This window comes from Podarcis vaucheri (genome assembly GCF_965113315.1).
Source record: "Podarcis vaucheri genome assembly, chromosome: 8".
NCBI classification, from domain to species: Eukaryota; Metazoa; Chordata; class Lepidosauria; order Squamata; family Lacertidae; genus Podarcis; species Podarcis vaucheri.
This window is the reverse complement of record NC_138766.1, coordinates 61,885,194-61,908,046: the sequence shown is the minus strand read 5'-3', so window position 1 is coordinate 61,908,046 and position 22,853 is coordinate 61,885,194. Positions and strand designations below refer to the sequence as shown.

At 39.6% G+C, this 22,853-nt stretch overlaps 1 protein-coding gene across 4 annotated transcripts in view; it reads left to right on the top strand.

Moving 5' to 3' along the window:
• STAU2 (staufen double-stranded RNA binding protein 2) overlaps nt 1–22,853 on the top strand; it is a 142,028-nt gene that overhangs the window by 69,105 nt on the left and 50,070 nt on the right. For 3 of the 4 annotated variants that reach the window (XR_014222179.1, XM_082233818.1, XM_082233819.1), the window contains exon 13: nt 14,167–14,280. Coding sequence is in view for 3 of the 4 variants with exons in the window: in XM_082233818.1 (XP_082089944.1) it covers nt 14,167–14,280 (114 nt within the window). In the remaining variant the exon portion in view is untranslated. Of the gene's footprint in view, nt 1–14,166; nt 14,281–16,027; nt 16,100–18,043; nt 18,083–22,853 lie in introns of those variants that run through there. The other variant, XM_082233820.1, reaches the window with a different exon arrangement.

Sequence of the window (22,853 nt, the reverse complement as noted above, 5' to 3'; positions counted from 1 at the left end):
AGATTTTCACCAACTTGCTTACTTCCTTAGCTGTAAGATACAGTTACTAGGCACTGATTGTTTGTGCTTTTCCTATCTACTTGCCCCCCCTCTCCGCCACCCCCCCCCCAATTCTTGATTGGTCTTGAAAAATAGAATCCTTGTTTCCTTTTTTGCCCAGGTTGCTGCTGGTCATTCTACATGAACTTCAGTAGATATTCTCTCTAATTCCCACTTATTTCTTCAGTGTATCAAGAAGCTGGTGATTTTGGCTTCCTACCCGCACCCCTTTTGTTCAGTTCAGCTTAATACCTTGGCTGCCTGAGTTTTTGGAATGAGCATGAAGCTCTGTGCTGGATCACTGAGCACTGAGGAGAGCGTTGAACAGAATCTCTGTGGGAAATGGCTTAGTGGGCTGTCAAGTGCCTATCACCAGTCTCTTCCCCATCTCACTACAGAAAGCACTTTCTGTTCAAGATCTTAAAAGCCTTTTTTTTCCTTTACAGGTTAGTTATGTCACACAGGTTTACCAGAGAAGAAAATAGTGGATTGACCAGGATGGCGCTTATTTCATACGCCTTGAATGCCTCAGAGTTGTCTGTGGTTTTTCTTTAGACAAATTATTAGTTCCTGTGTGCTGAGAACAATCAACATTAAAATGTCTATTTCTTAATTATAAACACATCTTTGTTCCCCACTGACAATTGAGCATACACATTCCATATTTCAAAAAAAATTAACTAAACAATAAAAAACCTACTTCCCAAGAGGCATTGTTTACTATAATAAGAATAAGTATATTGATTTTTTAAAACCTAATTGGACAGTCTCCAACGTCCAACTAGAAGATATACCTTTTAAAAAGACGTATTTTTATTTAGGCTTTAATTTTCTGTATTCATTATATATATGTAAAACACACATATGTTACAAGCCATCAATATTTGAGACACACATACACTTCATGCTAGGCAAGTCTATTAAATTATTCATTACCCATTATTACAGGGCTCTGTTATTAAAAGAGCGGTGCTGTACTTTGATTCAGTTCGAATTAATGAAGCCAAGTACTTAACAAATGTTACAGTATCTGTATAAAGCATTCTTATTGTTCAGGTTTAGGATTATTATTTAAGCCACTTGCTTGGAGGCTTATTAAACAAAATGAGCTGCACATAAAAGAAGCGCTGCTATTTTAATGTTTACTTGCAATTTTGTTCATTGCTTCATAACTTAAACAGAAAAAAAAGTTTTTTAAAAGCTACAGTGCAAATAAAATACCCCAAATCATTTGGTTACATTGAAATATCTAGTGGAATTGGTTCTACATGTTGATGATTTATTTTAAAAATGTTATAGACCATTTTTTCAAAGTGCTCCGGGCAGCTAATAGTGAATATTACTTAACTTGTCCAATCAAACTATAGTTTACTAGGAAAATTAGCTGGAGTGTGTTGCGAAGGGTCAAATGAAATGCAGCAGGGCCTATGGAACGTACTGTGGTGGGGTTTCACATTCCTCCCCTTTTGTTGGAGGGTAGATTGCATTCCCACTCTAGATGCGAATGATACAAACATGTGCATAAAATACACATGGGTGTTCTGTGCATTGACTTGATCAAAACTTTACAGTAAGTATCCTGGAGGTCAGGATTGTAGTTTTTTGGGGTGGGGAGAGTATAATAAGGGTTAGAAAAACCCATCCCTATACTATACAGGAAAGTATGGAGGCTAAAGGGAGGCACTGTTTCCACCGATAAACATGCTCACCCCAATATTTAGCAACAAAATGCTCAGGTTTAAGGCTAGCAGACAGCTCCAAGCCTAAGCTTTGTAGCACTACATAGGAAAGCAGGGGGAAGTGTCAGGAGGGTAGGAAAGAAAAAAAGCCGTCATCCCTACAAAACTTTTGTTCAGGTTAGCTGGAGCCCTGAGTTTTCATGTTAGAGACCAAGGAAACACCGCACATCCCCATGGTTTTTCTGTATAAAATTCACATTTTCTAGAAAAGGTTTGCAGTACCAATTCAGCAGATTTCACCGAGTAAAGCATCTGAAATCTGTTATAGTAATTCACTACAAAACCTGGTATCTGAAGTTGTACAGGTATAAACCCGATCTGGCAATCAGTTCAATAAGATATGGTGATGTAAAGGGTACAGATGGCCTTGTGTAGAAGTTTATTTCAAAGAGTTCTGGCTGATTGATTTCCCCCCACCCCACTCCTGTAAATTAAAACTGGTGCACTTAGATGGTGCATTATTGGATCAGTCTTCCAATAATTGTTTTTAGATATGCACACAAATGTAATTTGTATTTCTTTGTTTGGAAGACATCCATGGGAAGCTCAGCATTTGCATTTCCTTTGCTCCAAATTAACCTCATAAGTGGAATATAACCAGCACCTATCAGAGTTTCCTTCCCCTTCCTCTCGTCTCCCCCTCATTTGAGTATCAGGAAGTATGACCTTCTCAGAGGTTAAGACTAGTGGTAATCTGTGAATAGTTAAGTAATTATTTACAGTTCTCCACCTGCAGAGATTATTTTCATATGTATAATGCATGCAATGTGCCATATAGTGCAACTACTACGTACGTTCTTTTTGTACCTCTCACCATTGTTCTTTAGAAAATGTAACATCCAGCTCTGGCACACTTCAGAATAGGTCTGCTTAAGTCAATATCACTTCTTAGCTCAAAAGTGACAGGAGTGTAAGAAGATAGTTGCTGGATTAGCCCAAAGCTCTACCTAGCCTGGGATCTTTTACATAATTGTAGGTAGTTCAACATGGTCTTGAAAAACAGTGTAAAGAGCAAAAAGTGGTAACCTTGTGTTGTTTTAAGTTGTGACCTAGTAAGCAGGTGATATTCACTGTGGAGTATGCCCACCTTTTCTGAATCTGGAAAATAAAACATTTTTATATTGCATGAAGGCCTAGTTCTACAATGTCTTACTACATCTGAATTTGGCCTAAGATTCAATCCAAACATGCACATTGTGGGTATGAACAGATCACACTATTTCAGCTCTTTCTATTTCACATTTGTGGATTTCTGAGTGTCTTCCATCCAGGTGCTCTTGGAGGAAACTGATATTCTAGAACTTTCTCAGTCAGGGTTTAGGCCCAGTTTTGGCACAGAAACTGCTTTGGTTGCCCTGTACTATGACCTCTGTTGGGAGAGAGAGACAGGTGTAATGTGTCCCTGTTAATTCTCCTTGATCTCTCAATGGCTTTTGATACCATCAACCATGGTATCCTTCTGGAGCTGCTGTTCGAATTATGGGTGGGCAGAAGTACTTTGTGGTGGTTCTGTTCCTATTTGGATGGTCGTTTCCAGAGGGTGATGCTTAGGGAGTGCTGTGGAGCTTTCAGTGTGTGGTTCCTCAATTGTGAATAATCAGCTAATAAGTCAAGTAATGTACATGCGTATAGTGATCCATATTTTCTTTAATTACTCCTCACGTTTTATGTTACCAAAGCATTAGAGAGTTAAAGCATCCATAGTTCTACAGTTTGAGATTTATAAGACCCTTCAGGTATTACATTGCTGTTTAAAGTGGAATTTATGGTTGTTTGTACCCAGTGCCAGTAGCCTTGATTCCTGAGGCTGGTCAGGAAGTTGACTTCTTTCATGGGTGTGTGGGAATGCATTTACAAATAGATGTTGCTGTGTATTTGTCTGTTAGCACACAGAGGAAAGATTATCAGTCCCTTGTATTTCATCTAACTGGATGACCAACACCAGGAATAAATAAATAAATTGTGGAGCATTTGTCTAATCAATCATCTGGCTCTAAACTTTCCCCCCTTTAGAACCTTCAGTATAAGGTAGTATTTGACATATGTTAAACACAGTGTTGTATCTTTCCCCCATGCTTTAGCTTTGAAAAAATAGGTGCTATTCAGAAAGGAAATTGGGTTCTGTTAGATGTTTACAAGAACAGTGAATCTCTTTGGACTGATTTTGAAAGATGCATGAACTCAGTGCTGTTTGCTTCTTACGATACAGATAAACTTAAGCAGGAAGTATCACAGAGCAGTGCTGTTGACCCTCTGAAATCCAAACTTCTGCAAAAGGAGTAATTACCATAGTTTTCCTAAGTTAATGAACTGAAAAGTAAGCAACATGCATATTTTTATTTCTATGTGGCAGGGACCTGGACTTTCTGGTCCTGCCTTCTCTGGCCCACCTCCTCCATTTCCAGGTCCATCTGATATCCGCACACTGGAATGTCATGTTTATGTTCAGGCTGCCACAAGAAGAACTCAACACATGAATACTTCAAATGGATAATCTACACACACCAGTTTTGCACACCATGCATTTCAGTTTTCATGAATTGGGCTTTTCAAATGGATACCCCTATGCAAATGCGACAGATCCCTATGCAATGCACCAGCATTGTGTATGAGGCAGAAGAAGGAGAGTATCATTCTGGTTTCCTCCTGAAGACATTGTTTTGGTCTGCTTTGGGCAATGACAGCAAAGTATTAATGTATGTTGTGTGATATTATGCTGAGCAGTCAGTTGGTGAAAAGATAAAAGATAGCTGTTAAAAGGAAGAATAGGTTACCCAAAGCTTAATGGTACAAACAAGCATGACTATCAAACTAAGACCTTTGGGCATTTTTGTCATATACCTCAGGTTCTCTGCTGGACACAGTCATCTATGATACCTCAGGCAAACTGTGACATTGATGTTATGTTTACTTTTTAAACACCTTCAGAATGTTGGCCCACTTCACTCTTAACATATCTGATTCTCAGGTGCACACACCAGTCACAAGTGAACACTGAGGGATGTGTGTTTTTCAGCCTGTGGGTTCCATGAAGATTTTGAACTCTTTACTGAAGTTTCTCTTCTGTTCAATGCTGGATTCAAACTTCCATCATCCCAGTCAGCATAATGGGCTGGAAAACCTGGGGCTGAAAAGAATAGAATATGAATTGGTACAAATCCTGTCAGACTGAAACATATCCTAGTACAATTGAAACCTCGGAGGATTTGCCAAGTAGTTTTTCCTACCTTCTGCTGGTACCTAATGTGTGAACAATCGTAAGGCACAGTATGATTGCTGTGGAAGCATTTCAGTAGCTCTCTATAGCTTGCAAGTATTCAGATAGCTTGGCATATTTTTAATAGATAAATAAAGGTCAAGTTACAAATATTATTTTCAATATTCTGGAATCAGAGAATTGGCGGCGGGGCAGAGAATGGGCATCCAGATTACCTATCCATTGCTGCCACTATGAAAAGCAGCAACTCCTTGTACTTAAAAGCATTGTAATACTTGGCATGATTTTTTTGTCCAAAAAATGACATACAGGGTTTTCGTGTTCTAACTGTTGCCAAACAGGAAAAGCAAATGGCAGATGCATAGAAATGGCAGGATCATGTATAAGTAAACTCAGGTATAGGGCTGAATGAATGAAATGCTGTTGCCTTATTTTTTTACCATCCTACACATTGTAGCACATGCTTACAACTAGCCTTCTAGTTGGAGAAATCCAAACATTATTTTTAAAACCAGTACATTTGGTTTTTGTTTAGTTTTTTAAAATAGCTCTAAAGCTGTCAGGACCTCTCAAAATAATGTAACCAGCACTAAACAAAGCAGCCTGTGCTCCCTGCCAAGTTCTTTTAAGTAAATCCTTGATAAAGTTAGATGCCAACCTTACACTGGAGAGATGCCAAAAGTTTAGAAGGCTTGAGTTGCTACAGCAGAACTAAAAAAAGTATGGCACTCAATTGTTCGTAGCCTGGTGCTTAGTTGTTCAGGTTTAATCTGCACTTTGATTTTCCAGGGTAATTTTTCAAAAGAAAAAGTAGTGAGAAACACAGATTAGAAGGAAGAAAGTACCATTAAATGGGGCTGCCTGAAGTGAGAAATCTAGATTTACAGAGGGCAGATTTTCAGAGATGAGCTTCTGATGGAAATAAGGTCATTCTGACATGTAAGCACACAAAAAACAGCAGTATATTCAATATGAAACAGGGATGCTTTGCACGGATGGAAATAGCTGTGTTTTGTATGTGTCATGTTGTGAGGCTGTAATTGAATTAACACCATATTTTTCAGCAGTTCTAAGAACAAAACTTAGACTGATCAACACCAGTTGCCCATTGGTTTGAATGTTTCTGGATTTACTTGCACGACACACAGTCTTTTCTCCTCCTCACTTTGGGCAAACAACAGCTTTCATAACCAAGAAGAAAATTAAGAGCAGGTGTAAGCATATTTGCACTGACGCAGAAATCAAAATGTTATTTCAAACATGATTTCTTTTTTATTCTCCAAACCTGCCTTAATTCTTCACAGATATTGGATTCAGCTTGCCATAATTATTCAGCTGAAATACATACTTTCAAAAAGAAATGCTGTCCGTACCTAAAATTAGCAGGCTTTGAAACAGGTCTTGCTATTATCTCTTTGGTTGTTGTTTTTTATTCCCAAGATGAAAGGAATAGGAGATCAGTGTTACGTCTCTAGACATTCTTGGCAGCCTCTCTGTATTTTTCTTTTGCTGTGAAATCTAAATAAAATGTAGGGTTCTGTCTGTATGTACACCATCTAAGGCTGCAATCCTAACCCCACTTCCCTTGGAGTAAGCCCCATTGAATTCAGTAGGACTCATTTCTGAGTAGACAGGAGTTATGATTGCGCTGTTTGTTGTCAGATGACTCCATATGCATTCAACATAACTATTTAAGAGGTCCATATTTCTGAATAATTAGTATAAGTGTACTCTTTCACAGCTCCCGTGTTGCCCATTTTTCTACCCTTTGTTTATTAACAATGCCCAACACAATATTTTTGGCAACATTAAATTTAAATGTTGGGCTGGTGTGGGGTAGCAGTTAGTGTTGCATTAAGACCTGGAATACCATTATTTCTGGGGACCTTAGTCCAGTCACTGTCCCCACTACCTCACAGGGCTGTTGGAAGGATGAAGCCAGGTGCAAATCATGTACAGCACCCTGAACCGATTGGCAGAAGGGCTGGATAGAACTCAGTTGGGATATATCTTTGGCCTCACTGCAGAACGGGGAACTCGGAACTCCCCACTCTAATTCTGCCAAAGGCTTTAATGCTCAAATCAGTGCATAAGGCACACTACAGGTTATAAGGTCCAGCAGGTATATAAGAGGTTCAAATATATAGCTAAGTGCAAGCTAGCACATTGATCCAACAAGCAACACCACCACCCCCTTAAGCCTTCCCTTTGAAGAGCATGGTGCGTACCGCTATTTTGCGGCAAGAGTTCCAAGACAGGGCAAGCAAGTGGGCACTTCTTGAGTTGCTTGGCTCTGCAAGGATTGTTCCTTCTGGTGATGGCGTTTCTCTGTCCATGGAGAAGGAGGTGGAGTCAGAGACAGCTCAGCATCAGACTTGCTCTCCATTGCCTCACTTAAACAGGGAACTCCATTGCCTCACTTAAACAGGGAGCTAACCTGAGGAGGTGCCAGAGGTAGCTGTATAGCATGTTGTGCTAAACTAAGATATCCAATGCTGTAGGGATGGAATGTTCTTCTGACCAACTGCTCAGTCTGTCTCTCCCCTAGATCTAGATCTCCATCTCCCAGACGGCTAGACCCCTGTTCAGGGCATCAGAAACTTTTGGGAGTTGCAATTCCACCTTCCCTACCCTGCTAGAACCCTCCCTAAGGTCCTGCAGCTCCAACTCTTTGAGCTCCTCCCATTGCTCCACAGGATCCGACCATCTCCAAGGGACTCTGGTTGTATCATCTGCAGCATGACAAGACCACCTTGGAGATTGTTTGAACTACTTTTATGAACAGCTAAACATATTGGATTTTAAATAACTGTCTAGTATAGCATTTCAAAGCAGTTCCCAGTGATCTGGAATTGCTAATGTCAGAATCCATTCATTCATAAATCCATTCTGTAAATAATAAGGTTTGGGGCCCTATAAAATTGATTTATCATTTTAATCACAGTCCGTACCTCTGCTCCTGCCAGCCCAGCTTCCTTTGATCTGTTGTACCGCTTCCTGGTTATCTCTCTGACCGTCAGCTCTTGTTTTAAGCAAGGTTAGTCTAATTCAGCTTCCCCCCCTCCTATTTGGACATAGCACAGGGGTTGAAGTAACACCACAAATTAAGGACTGTCTTTCTTCCATCCTTAGCACTATTTATATAGGCATGCAGTTTTAATTAACTTGGTTGTGCTTACAACTTGCACGAGCACAGGCTTCATTTTTGTCCTAAGTACCTGAAGCAACCTTATCTTTTCCTTTATTTGCACTTCTAACTATGGTGTAGGAATTATATAATTTCTAGAGACAGGTTCTGTGTTGTAATAAGTGTTTAAATCCATTTTCCTGCAGCTAATATGCAGATTTTTTGAGGCGGAAGCGTGTTATGAATGCTGTAAGGTAGAGTGTAGAGCTGTCAGTCTTTTCGCTGCTGCGTATCTTCCCCTTTCTATGCAGTAGCTACAATGGAAACTCTGCTCACCACTGTGAGGCAGACACAGCAATTAATGAACCTGAGGCGTACTAATCAAACATATGTTTTCTTGACACAATGATTGCGTTATATATCACATGTAAATGTTCAGGCCTTTATCTACTGTTTAATGATCTAGGAAGGGGTCTTTCTTAAATGTGGGTGTTTTTCATGTGTTCCTTAGACTTCTACCACAGGGGGTGAGCAGTTAGCCAGCTCCCCAGTGAGATTAGTAAAATACTATATTTAGTTGTGCCATAGATCAAGAAACTTCAGCATTGCAGGAAACAAGGTTTTTTTAAAAGCTATTTTAATGTGATATGAAGCCAGTTCAGCCTAAGATTTTTCCCCTTTATCTCTCACTACTTTTGAAAATTAGCATTAATTGTAAATAGTTTGAAATTACTTCCTTATATCTTATTTTGCCGTTTTCCTTCCACCATTCACGTAGCTCAAATCTGAAACATGTTACCTGATGTGTTAAAAGTCCCATTGAAATGAGAGGGTTTTCTTAAGGGTGGCTGAATTATCTGCATAAGATTGAAGTCACAGCCTGTAGTGTTTATGTGATAATTAGCAAGTTTATATGACATGAGCATGATAAAGTTTGTAATTTAATGTGGGGTGGAGATGGGAGGAAGAGCCAGAGAAGCATGTTAGGAGAATTATTTCATGTGCAATAGGAAGGTGAAAGTAACTACAGTGGTACCTCTAGTTACGAACTTAATTTGTTCCAGAGATCTGTTCTTAACCTGAAACTGTTCTTAACTAGAGGCGTGCTTTCGCTAATGGGGTCTCTTGCTGCCGCCGTGCCGCCGGCACACGATTTCTGTTCTCATCCTGGGGCAAAGTTCTCACCTCTAGGTAACTCTTCCAGGTTAGTGGAGTTTGTAACCTGAGGCGTTTGTAACTCGAGGTACCACTGTATTTATCCCATGAGAGCAGTAAAGGAGAGATGAAGAGAAGGCAAATATGCTTTCATGAATTATAATAAGACAATGGGCTAATTCAGACATTAACACCAAACTATGATATCCTGCTAAATGAGCCTTGACGGAACTTTGGACTTCTCCATCCTTTCATGCACCATGATTGACTTAAACAGCTATGGTTTGCTTCAAGCAAACTACCAGACTATGATTTGTACTTGACCTACATCCCTGGGCTGGCAACTGCTAACTGTGGGTTTTGCCATATTGCGCTACACGAGGGGAGGAGGAGTGTAAGAAGGGAACGTGTGCATATGAGGGTCCTTGCAGCCTCATTTGTGCAGTACCAGAACATGGTTTGCCATTACATCTAAATCAGCTTAGGGTCACCATCTTATTCTTTATTTCCCTAGCCCCAAATGATGATTGGGAAGCTCACCTGAGGATGCCAAGATATAAATCTGCACCATTGCACGGCATTGTAGGACCCGGTTGCTGGATCAATGTTGTTTCCCATTGGTGCTGCTACAAAAATATTGCCCCACTAATCAATTGTTTAGGTTCCTGTTAAATATAAGGCCATGCGAAATTAATAAATAAAGAGCAGTAACAGGGACAGGCACTTTCCAATTCTTTGAATAAATAAAAGGGACCTTCCCTCCCTATCAAATGGCAGTAGCCTGTCAGTTGCAGAGATTTGTGCATTGCAGGACACAGGGGCATTTTATTACCAGTTTATTTCTGTCTAGCTTTCTGAAACTCCTGCTGGTGCTTTGAATCATACAGGGTACGTTTCAGGGTTGGATACATGAACTCCACTGTCACCCATGACTTTTAAAATAATTTTTTTAAGCTAATAAATGTTAAAGGAAGAAAGCATTTAACCAGACAGAAATGTGTTTTCAAACTGTGAACAGCTAAGCTTTGGTGTGGGAAAATCTCTTCACATAACTAGCTTTTTCTAATCTCGTTGGTATCTGGTTAATGGACGGCTAATGCTTTTTCCAATAGAGTGCATAAATTTTAATTATTTACAGCCAAGAGCAGTAAGTAATAAATGGCTGCCTCCTAAGAACAAAACCCTTCACCTACAAATCTTCTAATTCATAGTTAGTGGTAAGCATGTTTTCATTGCAGAGCTATTTTATTGCTTGGCAGGACTGGACTTACAGAAAGGTTTGTGTGTCGGCCATGTAACACAGCACTGCTAATGCTGAAGCCTGTGGTTGGGATATTTTCTCCTCATTTGCTGCATTTGCAAATAGGGTTTCTTCTACTGAAAATCGGGAACATACAAATACAGAATTGGATCCTGAAAGCGTGGGGGGTAGGGGGAGGTAGAGCAACTAAAATGGAGCAGAGAGATAAATCGGATGGACCAGGAAAGGAAACCAACAACCCCAGAGCCAAGTGTAGATGGTTGGGTATCTTTTAAGACACAGAAACACTGAGAACTGTGGACAGAAGAGGGTGACATGCTTGGGAACCTCAGCAGGAAGCAGTTGGCTTGCACAGCTGTGGACATGTGTGTTTCGGAGCGGGGTTTAAAAAAATTACAGGGCCAGGTGTTCTGAGTGAGGATTGGCCATTAGGCACAGGAACTCCAGTATCTAGTGTCTGGCAGTTAAGCAAATTCTGGTGTGTAAAATTAAGTACACATGCTGGTTCACGTAGATCTTCACTATTTTCAGTCAATGTATGACATACTGGCTTATTTCTTGAAACCCAAATTGCAGACTGAGGTAACATTTTTCAGACACCTCCTGAGATTCACAGTCATCTGTGTGTGATTTTTATTTTGTAGATTGCATTGTTGCAGAATTAAATTAGTGGTGAGTTTAAGCATCTTTTTGACTTGTATATGTATATAGCCTCATGATTAAGATAGAAGGAGTACTGGTAACTTTGCAGCAGTATCAAACATTGTCTTGGCACATTTAAATTTCCCTTTATTTCTTACTGGCTACATGCATCAGGTGTACTATCACCAGTGTACAAAACTCCCATTGTTCTAGGTGCATTTTGTGACAAGGAGTTTCATTAGCAGTACTGCGCCTAAGATCTCAGATTAAAACTGCAGAGTGTAGAAGAAAAGGAGGACCTTTTTCTGCCTCCCCACTTCAATCTACTCTCTGAAGACTGGAGAAGAGACCCTCTTAAGTATATTAGGGGTGTGGGCAGGGGAAGGACTAGACCATGGGAAAATTGAACATAATATTTTAGCTGCAGTTCATTCATTTTCAGCTGAGACAACTAGACATTCCGTTGTAGCGCCCATAACCTAGGTTTAAGGTGCCATTTAGCTGCTAGATTTCATATCTCAGTTTCTAACACTGCCTATCACTGTCAGTTACTCACTAAATGAATGGGCACATAAGTTGATGTTGCTGAATGAAAAGCTTCGCCTCTGAGTAGTTGCTTTGGTTCGTGGACAATGCTAAGCCATGATTTGTTTAGCCAAAGTGTGTTTTAACTGAATGTCTGAACTCAGACCTGCTGACTCACCCAGGGTTGTTTTCTGGCAACAAACCACAGTGTGAAGCCGTGATTTGTTGTTGGCTTATAAACCCTGGCTTGCTTTAACTGCGGTTTGGCATTATGTCTGAGCCCAGAAGATTTGCTTAATCATAGTTTGCTTGGCCCTCTCACTTCCGGTGCTCACCGAGCCTCAGAGATAAAATCATCTGGAAGCAAGCCAGGCTACAGACAAGCGAGCCCTTATTTGTATGTTCGTCTATAAGAAAAGTATTTCTGTTCCTGCACTTGAATGTGATTGTATTGTGAAAAACTATTGCAAGCTGCTTTCAGAACCTCTTGGGATATAAAGTGGGATATAAGTATTCTAAATAAAGACTAACTTATTTCCTGGAGAACATGCTACCTTTACTCCAGGGGATATTTTTGTTGCTGCTTGAGGTTTTTCTTATGCATATGCTACAAGGTCATAATGTGTCATCAATATGCAATAAAAATGGATTCAAAGTGCTGCGTGGTAAAATGAAATATGGCCAGATCTGAACTATACACATACCATAGGAAGGAAAAAATAATACTGTGCTTTGTAATGGGTTAGTGATAGTGATAATAAATAATATTGACAAATAGGTCCTACAAGAAATTGTTGCAGCGTCAACTCTTCCTGCTAAGTATTCCATCCAGCCATGCCCTCTCCAAGTATATGCCATTCTTGTCCTCTTGGTTTTCCTGGTTGTCATTCTACCCTGCTCTGGAACAAGAAAGATTCTATGTCCATAGAGCATTCCCAGTTTTCATTGGGCTGATGGTGTATCTCTCTCTCTCTCTCTCTCTCTCTCTCTGTGTGTGTGTGTACGCATGTGTGCATAATAACAGCAGAATTTGAGTATTATTATAGGGAAATCTGGTGGTGAAGCACAAAATAATGCTAAAGTAATAGCTAATCCTTTTTAAAAGACTGAATATGAGAAAAAGATATACTAATATTTAAAGTACAAAAAAGACACCAAATTCTGAGCCCTTGATACATGTAGATGGGAAAATGACAGATAATTCTATTTACCTGCATATAATTTGTTGTTGTTGTTGTTGTTTAGTCGTTTAGTTGTGTCCGACTCTTCGTGACCGCATGGACCAGAGCACGCCAGGCACTCCTATCATCCACTGCCTCCCGCAGTTTGGTCAGAGCCTGCATATAATAGAAACAAATTAAAATGATGTTTAAGGCTGTTCAAATGAACAGCTAAAACATGAGAGTCTAACTACAACATACTACACACATCAGAATGCCTGAAACATTTTTTTTCTAATACAGTGGTACCTCAGGTTAAGAACTTAATTCGTTCTGTAGGTCTGTTCTTAACCTGAAACTGTTCTTAACCTGAGGTACCACTTTAGCTAATGGGGCCTCCTACTGCCGCCACACCACCAGCGCACAATTTCTGTTCTCATCGTGAGGTAAAGTTCTTAACCCAAGGTACTACTTCTGGGTTAGCAGAGTCTGTAGCCTGAAGCGTCTGTAACCTGAGGTACCACTGTAACAGTAGAATCATAGAATTGTAGAGTTGGAACGAACCCCAGGGATCATCTAGTTTGATCTCCTGCAATGCAGAAATCTCAGCTAAAGCATCCATGACAAATGTCAATCCAACCTCTGCTTAAAAGCCTCCATGGTTGGAGAGCCAACCACCTTCCGAGGGAGTCCATTCAACAGCTCTCACTGTCAGAAAGCTCTTCATGAATTTATGTTTAGCTACGGAATTAAAATGCCTTCAGATCTCTTTTGATTATTCCGAGTTAAACCACTGTGTATGAAGTTCCTAAGTTTAGTATTATGTTCTTTTCTGGCAAAGAGCCAGAAGCAATTTAGCAGGCCTACTTGGTGTGCATGCGATGGGGCGATATGTGAAAGAAGCCGGAAGACTTCATCAAGTGTTGAGCAAGATACAGATCTGCACAATATTCAAACATGCATGCTGCACACGTACACTGGTGATCTCAGCTATAGTTAGAGAAACTGACCTTCAGCATTATCTGTTTTACTCAGGCTTCTCAAATCAAATTGTGCTAGCAGGGGTTGATTTGGATTTTCACAGATTTTTGCCTTCCACTTTAGCTTATAGTTAGCTAGTTTGCTTGAGCATGGCTTTTTCTCATTCCCCAAGTAAAGAGCCATAGCCAGGACACACTGTGAGGGTCAAGTTCTTCATTCTCTGTTATTCTTCCGCTTGTGTTGAAGTGGTGGTGGGGCTGAGCAATCCACACTTTGATTTGTTTCACCTTACCAAGATGATGTACTTTCTTCTGTTATAGGCACACTACAGTGACAGACAAAACGGCAAAGAATGCATGACCTGCTTGACACTGTCTCCTGTGCAGATGACTTTCCATGGTATTGGAAGCTGCATTGAAGCCAGCCATGACCAGGTATAAATAAGACTTAACTGATTGTTTATTTATTGTAATGTCTGTTTATCTCCACAAGCTACACCTAGGTTAAGCATTTGAATATCTTAAGCTTGTCTTCTGGGATTTCTCAAGAATCTGAAAGAAACAAGTTATTCTGAGACAATGGAATTGTAATTATTTAGCTTCTGCTTCCTCACAGTACATAGTAAAATGCCAAAACTATTTTCTTTCATTTGTCATAAAAGTGTGAATACTCTGCTAGGATTTGTACTGCTAGAAAAAGGGTTTATTCAAGTTTGGTGCATAGTGATGGATATTTAAGACCTTTTTTAAAAAAAATAAAAAGAGGGGTGCATAATATGAATCCTTATAGCCTAAACACAGCCTTGGACACTTGGTATATTCCCTAAAAACTCTTGATTTCATGTTAAAATGTTTCTGGCCCCCAAAGGCCAGGAGTTCAAATGTTGCTTTCCAACCGTCCTCTGTGCACAATGGGATAAAGAGCAGGCTCTGTGGCTTGTCCCCAGCTATTGCTAATTATTATATATACTTCTCAAGATAGAGGTTCCATTTTTAGCTATCTCAGAAAACAGCTGTTGATAGACATGTCACCCATTAAGATACCTAATTGTTTTGAATGCCATGTAAGCTAATAACTATCTCCACATCCTGGGGTAATGAATTTCATGTTGTTTATAATGTCTTGTCCTTCTATCTAACCTGAATCTACTGCCAATTCTGTAAGATTCCCCATGCTCTAGTATGATAAAAGTGAAAATTCTCTCACTACTCTCTCCACATAATTAAAAATTGTAGAAGCCTTTTTTTATATTTCCTCTTAGTTAAGTTCCCCCCCCTAAATGAAAGCCCCAACCACTTTAGTCATTACTTATAGGAAAGATTATTCAACTCCTGATCAGCTGAGTTGTTCTTCCCTAGCTCTACAATATCATTGTAGCTATACCGTACAATTACATAATGACATTGTGATTCTTGCTGTTGATTCCTTTTTATGCCTAAAGTTTAGTACACCATTTTTTTCCCATTGCCAAACATACTGAGATGTCATTTTCACATCTCAGTGATAGTTATTTATATTTTAGTTTTTTTTAAAAAAAATTGAACAGCTTCTTATGACCTTCAGAAGAAACTTTGGCTTCCCAACCATGCTTTAAAAACAACAAAACCTGACTGCTGGTTCAGACTTAATGATGAGCCAGCCATCCCTGGCTTCTTTCCCCACCAGGAGGAAAGGCGGAGCAAAGCTGGGGTGTTTGGGCTGTGTGCACTAGTGAATAGCTCATACATAATCTAATTTCTCCAACCATGATTAGTGGCCAGCATTATGTCTGAATGCAGCCAGTGACACCTTGTATGCAGATTTCCCCATGTTCAGAATGTATTGGATGTGGCTTTGATAATGTTAGAGTAAGTACAGCAAATATTTTGCAGTCATGTTGACTCACTAGAAGTTAAATTGTATAAAAAGCTTTTGACAAAGCTCACCTTTCTCCACGCAAAATTTGTCCCTCAATCAAAGCGTTCCTGTTATGGTTGCCATCCAGTATGGTTTTACGTATGCCTAGTGCGTCATGGTCTTTTATTTCTGCTTGTCTGCCATGTTCCTGGTATTCTTATATAGAAGCCATAATACACCAAGACTCTTCTTATCCTTTGTCTTCTGTTTCATATTAAGTTAATTTCTGCGTTACTTCATGTGTAGGAAATACATGACAGAGCATTTGTTTTTCCTTGGCAACAGCTGGAGCTTTTTCTGGCACACAGCATACAAAAACCATCCATTTGCGTAGAATTTAATACTTCATGCACACAAGTAAGTTATTAATTACATCCCATATGCAATTAGAATGTAAACCAAAAGGACTTAGCTAGACGGAGAAAGGAGAGAGATCTGCTACCACTTTGTCTCTATTTGCCTGCATATTAATGTCTAGGTAAGCACATTCATTAGTTGTTGGCAGCAGGGGCAAAGCACTGGTGAGGGAAGGGAAATGCACAGTGCAGTGCCCTCACATCACACATTACCTAGAAATGGTGTTACAAAGAAGAGGGGGAGAAAAACATTACTGGCACCACCTAGTTAAGTCCAAGCACATCCTATGTGCACAAAAACCTTGAGTCTCTTTGCTCTAGGGTTGTTGTTTGTTTTACGAAACAGAATTCTGCTTTGGGAATTTATATGATTGGACACAGCCATTGTGAGCAGATATATTTGCATTTTATGTTCCTTTGCCAGACTGAGCTCCCGGCTCCTATGTGGCAAAGCACTCCTGTGCAAGGGCTGTTGCACCATGGGGTAGGAAGGGACACAGTACTCTGTGGCGTTCTTGCAAGGCACTCTAGTACTGTGTGGTATCTTGTCCACAGAAGCTACAAAAACTGATATAAACCTGTTCTGAGCAAGCACCGTAACAGTTGGGAATGTAAGAGCGGCAGGAAATAGCTACAGTAATGCAAAGGCTAACAAGATGCAATATTACGTGATGGTACTGAAACACCACTTTAAAAACAAACTTTAAATCTTTGCACTGGTTCAAAAAGTCAGATGTTTTGACTCTCCCTTTCTTCTCTCAACCAAGATCAAAAATTTTGGAAAAGAAAACTTGCACCCTCTGAGCATGAAAGGGCTCCTACCAAAAATAGGTGCTAATAAAGAGAGAGTAAGGGAAGGACACAAAGATTTAGCATTCAAAATGTGATGGCCATATTTTAGTAATTCCTGATTGATTGAAAATGGATACTCAAACATAGTTCATGGGCAACATCGTTTTAACTCCCCCTAGATAAATAAATTAGTGATTATACTTTCCTTCAGTGGCATTAACCTGTCTTCTTCTGATATTTATACTTCAGCTAAGAAAAACTTGGCAAGTTTAAACATTAGGGGACAATTCCTCCTTCTCTCTCTGCTGCTCTGTGCGTTTCTCCTGCCACTCAGATTGCAAATTCCCACATGTGTAAATTCTCTTACTGTACACCTCTTCCCGATGCACACACCCGCTGCCACACACAGGCAGACTTAGCCTTCCTCTCAGTTTCCTAATAAATACTGTTCTGTTTACCTGGTTATTTGATCTTGGTCAAAGCTAAAATATTTTCAGTGGTAAGAAGTATTACTTTCACAGTGTGTACTACCCATTGCAAATGTTCATATGCACACCAAATTTCAGCTCTGCTGCTGCTCACTGATCCACTCTTTGTGCCTTTGACCTGTTTTTCTCTTGCTCAGCGAAGTTGCTCAACTACAAAACTAATTATATAAATAGTATAGAAATCTGTTCCACCCACAGAAACTTATGCAGCATTTCCTTGATCATTTAGCACTTACAACAATAGTTTGTGCATTTGCTGTGTAATAAATAATTGTTATCTTGCCAAGATCCTGTTTGCCACCCATTCCCTCCCCCTCCCCCCGTCACTAAGTGAAATTGCATGGCCCACGTCATGGGCTTACCCAGGACAAACAAGATTGCATGGCTCATGGATTACACAATTGTTTTTTGCTACACTGGTTCCACTTAGTGTGATGCACTCAAAGCCAACCTTTCTGTTATAAATAGGCTAAACATAAAGCTCAGAATTTAGTAGCAGTGAACAAGTGCATCCGGCTTCAGCCATAACAACTACTTTACAGTGCTGAAACACAGTAAGACACAAACAGCCCTCCCTCAAGAGGACTGGATCTCTTTTCAGAAACAGTTTGGCCAGACTGCCAGTCGTCATCTTCTTTCCTGAGATGCTCTTTCCTTCTGCCCAGGTTGAAGCAGATCAGATTGGATGAACCCATACAGAAGTCATTTCTCCCTATCTTCTACTGCAGTATTCTTCAATCTTTTCAGACCCAAGACCTGCCTTTGAACCTAGCATACATTTGGAGACATACTTTGTAATTTTTCACCCTATATTTGTGTGGTGGTAGATAAGGCTGCATCCCAGTAATGTGTCCCGGTCCAGCGGCTGAAGACCAGTGTTTTGCTATGTAAAACTAAAAGGTAAAGTACCCCTGAGCGGTTAAGTTAAATCGGATTGGACTATGGGGTGCGGTGCTCATCTCCACTTTCAGGCCAAGGGAGCCAGTGTTTGTTCACAGACAGCTTTTCTGAGTCATGTGGCCAGCATGACTAAACCACTTCTGGCACAACGGAACACCACGATGAGTGCCAGTGCGCACGAAAACTCCATTTTCTTTCCCTTGCTATATACTTTACCTCAGATCTCTGTGCTTACTAAAATTCTCCTTAACGCTTGTCAAGATGACAGTGATGATGGAGCTACCTTGATTGAGGGCCCAGTGCAGCATAGTCTGGTTCCTTATGTATGGGCTTAATTATAGTTTTCATTCAGTAGTTCAAAAGATGCCACACCTCAACCCTTTTTGATTTCCACCCTAGAAACCTTTCCATAATACCCAGGTTATATGAGGAATTTTTATTTATTGAGGGTACATGCTAAAGAATCCCCCTTGTGTATAATTGAGCTCTCATTATGTAAATTGTTCATAACTCTGTAGTGTGTTGTAATGGGTGTTACTTACTTTGGAATGCTATAGCTTTAGCATGTTTCTTATTTCTGCTTTTTGGAACCAATAATCCTGTTTTGACAAGAAACAGTCTCAGGTTGCCACCAGATTGAGGCAGGTATATGCAGTTAGAGAGCAAATTGCCTCAACATGCATCACTTTGAATTGCATATATACCAGTGTTTTCTGTTATCAAATCCAAGTGCTACCAAACAATGACAGGCTGACTAATTATTTTAGTTGATACCCAAAGGCAAAACAACTAAATGCAGGAAACTTCAGTTTCTTTTTGCTGTAGAGTGGTTTCAGATGTTAGAAACAGGTGTGCTACAGACATTTCTTTCTCTAATTTGTGACTTCATTTTGTAACTAGTCTCACTTTTTAAAAAACAACAGATAAGTTGTAAAATTCTTTATAGCTCAGTTGGTGGAGCATGAGACCCTTCATCTCAAGGTCATGGATTCGAACCCCATGCTGGGCAAAAAGATTTCTTCACTGCATGGGGTTGGACTAGATGACCCTTGGGGTACCTTCCAACTCTACAATTGTAGGATTCTAGGTTATAAATTCACTTGTTGAGACTTCTTCACAATTAGCATTCATTACCCTTTGTAAAAGCAGTATGTGCATATGATCATGTGCCATCTGGTATGTCAGAATCAGAAGTACCAATTAAACTAATCTAGTTCATCAATAAACATACAGAAGAATAACAAAAAGTCCATGCTTTTGCCATTCTTTAACTACCATGTTTATAATTCTGATGACTAGTTCTAGACCTGCTTCTCAGCTGCACAAGGATGCTGTGCTGTCTGAGTAGTAATAATAGCTATTATGAATCCCAGAAACCTTTTGCATTGTCACAAATACACGGCAGATGTAAAGCTAGCACAAAAGACTCCACCAGAACTTGGAGGGGGGGAGATCTCTGGATGCTACAAACAGAGGAACCTCCTGTGTGTCATTCTTTCCTTGTCATGTTGACATAGAGGAGGAACTGAAGTTGTGAAGCAGGAGGGAGGCTGGAGCACAGTTTGTTCCACTGTTACCAATATCTGGCCGGTAAAAAAGTTGCTAGGAGATTGCTCATGCCAACAAAATTTAAAGCATCATAATTTAGGCTGGTGTTTAAAATTAAACTAGCGATGAAGTGGCCTCACCATGGGAGAAGCAGGCAGGTGGCTTGGAGCCATCTCCTCCCCCTCAAGCCCAGGCCCCTCACATTCTCCAAAGCTTGCTGCCTCCAAACAAATTGTGTTACCAAATGCAGTTACCATTCACTTTGCCCCTCTTCCTAATCTTACATATCTTTTGAGTTGCTTTCCCAGCCTATTATGGGAGCTACCAGAACAAGTTACTACTACTACTACTATTATTATTATCACCATCAACATTATCATTAATAAGAATAAAACTGACAGACTGCTTGACATCTAACAAGAAATCCCTTCCCCGGATGTATCTTGTGTTGAGGGAATCCTAATCCCCATTCATCATAGGGAGATAAAGGCCAAGGGGCAAGACACTGCTCCCTCCACTTTGAGGTGAGGTTGTATGTTTGTTTGTTTTTCCTGATAGGAGTCTCCTGCATGGTACTGCAAGCCATTGATGAGGGAGGTGGGGCCTGAAAATAGAGCACAAACTCTGGCAAAGCAAATGTTAGCTGACAAGAAACAGCAACAAAAGAATCTGAGGAGCATATTGCTAAAAAAAAAAAAGAAAGCAAATAATTTAATTTCTTTAAACACTTCAGTAGCAAGAAATGGACCAGGAAAACTGGAAAGTTTTAGTACTGCCTCACTGGAAAGATTGGTTTAACAAAATAATGGGATTTTGCTATGATTGTCAAATACACTTCTTATCTAAAAGCAAAAGCATCAGAGGATAGAAGGAATCAATTTTGGACAGTTCGTTTCCCTATATACAGTTGGGTATGATTTTTTTTAATCATTCCTAAGCTCAAATGCGATTTGATTCCCTCCACCAGCTCCTCATTCTTCTTTTTCTGATATATATAATTCTGGAGGTTTTGTATATAATTCATGTATATAATTCTAATTTAATAGTAATAAGTGAGAAAAGGCTGGTATATATTGAACATAAGAAAAGGCTGATATAGATTTAATATAAGAATATACTAAATATAAGAATGGTAGATATTGAATTATTATGATGTTTATTTGTAAGGTTTTTATTACGAAGAATATTGTTAAAATAAGTTAAAATAATACGTATTATGAAGGAATAATTATTATTTTAAAATTAATATAAATGAAAAATAATAAAATATGGTTCATTATATATTTTGTAGTTGGAATTTTAATGCACCCGCTACGAGATTGCTTTTGCAATGAAGAGTGGGCGTTAAGGGTTTTTAATTAAATAAATATACCATGTCAGTAAAATTGGCCTCCTTAATGGAGGACTGGAAAGTCGCCAACATAGCATTCACTTTTTAAAAAGGGATTGTAGTGAGAGATTGAAATTGCAGGCCTGTTTGCCTTACGTCTCTTCCAGGTAAATAAACACTGATTGTGTGTGGAGTGGCAGTGACTAACCAGGAAAGAGGCATTGCTGCTGTGTGGATGGCTCAATGAACGTCAGCACAGCGTGCAGCAGTGGGCGTGTTTTCTTCTTTTTTCTTTTTGTTTTTTAAAGGCAAATTCCATGCTGGAAGGTATTGAAAGTGAAATGGCCTGTATCCTAATGCCTTTATACAAATCTATGGCATGTAGTTTCATTTGGAAGATGGTGTACAGTTCTAGTTGCAGTTGAGAAAAAGGTTAAGATAGAACTCATAAAGGTCAGCCATTGAGGAAATGCTAAGGCATTTGGAGCTTTTTTACTTTCAGTGTTAAAAAAAAGGGGGAAACATGATTGGGATTTATATGGAGAAAATAGAGACAGCCCCCCCTCCCCAAGATTAGAACTCAAGGTCACCCACATAAATTGATTGGCAGTAGATTGAAGGCTGACAAAAGAAACTAGTTTTCCAAAAATAGGTACTTAATTTATGCATTATTGCTTTCAAAAGATAAGATTAGATTACCTTTTTTTTAAGGGAACATGACAAATTCCTGCATGCTAGGTTTTATGAATGGCCTTTAACTATGATAGCTTAATGGAAGTACCAGATTCAAAGGTGGTATGCCGCTGAATACCTGTGGCTGGTGTACAACATAATGGAAGGCCTATTGCCTACTGTGTCCTGCTTGTTGGCTTCCAGAAAGCGACTGCATAGCCACAATCAAAAACAAGATGCTTGTCTGGTGATCCTTTGGTCAGATTTATGAATTGTACTTTAAGCTTCTAGTTCATATCTAATATTTTGTTTTGGATTGAAAGATATGCTACCGGCTTACTTCATAATTTCTGCTTTATGGAGTATTATGTCCTTTAAAAAAAAAATCCATAGAAAGAGAGACATCTGCTCTCAAACCTTCCGTTTGTTTATTCTGGTCTTGTTTATGGCAGTGGACTGGATCACATATGCAGACTAGCTGCCTTTTTCTCAACATGATTTTTCTCCTCCATGTTTTGCTATACTGCAGTTGGAAGCAGTGTCCAGGAAAAAATGTCCATGAGAATCCGGACGTATGGCAACCCACATTGGCAGTGATTTTTTGGCGATTTTCCTTAGAAATAGCGTTTTGCCAATGACTTTGGGCACCCCCCCATCCCCCAAAAAACTCGAAAACTTTTTTGTCCAGAGTCTCACTTTTTGAAATATGGCAACTAGAATGTGCATGAAGACGGCTATTTCTCTAGTTGTAGTGGCATTTTTTGTAGCTGCCATGATTGCAGAAATGACTACAGATGGTTTTCATAGAAGAAGAGAGCATACAGTTTGCATTTGTGAACCAGCTCAGTGGTTTGGTGTGCTTTTCTTTCATTTTCTTCATGTTGCTCATGTCTGGGGAAGAAATGATCTAGCTTAAACAGAAGTGTACGAGGAAAAGGTGTGTTGTATAATTTGCTACACTTAAATAATAGCTTAGCGGAAGAGAAAATATAGCTACCCAGTCTTGGACACAATTGTAATTAGAA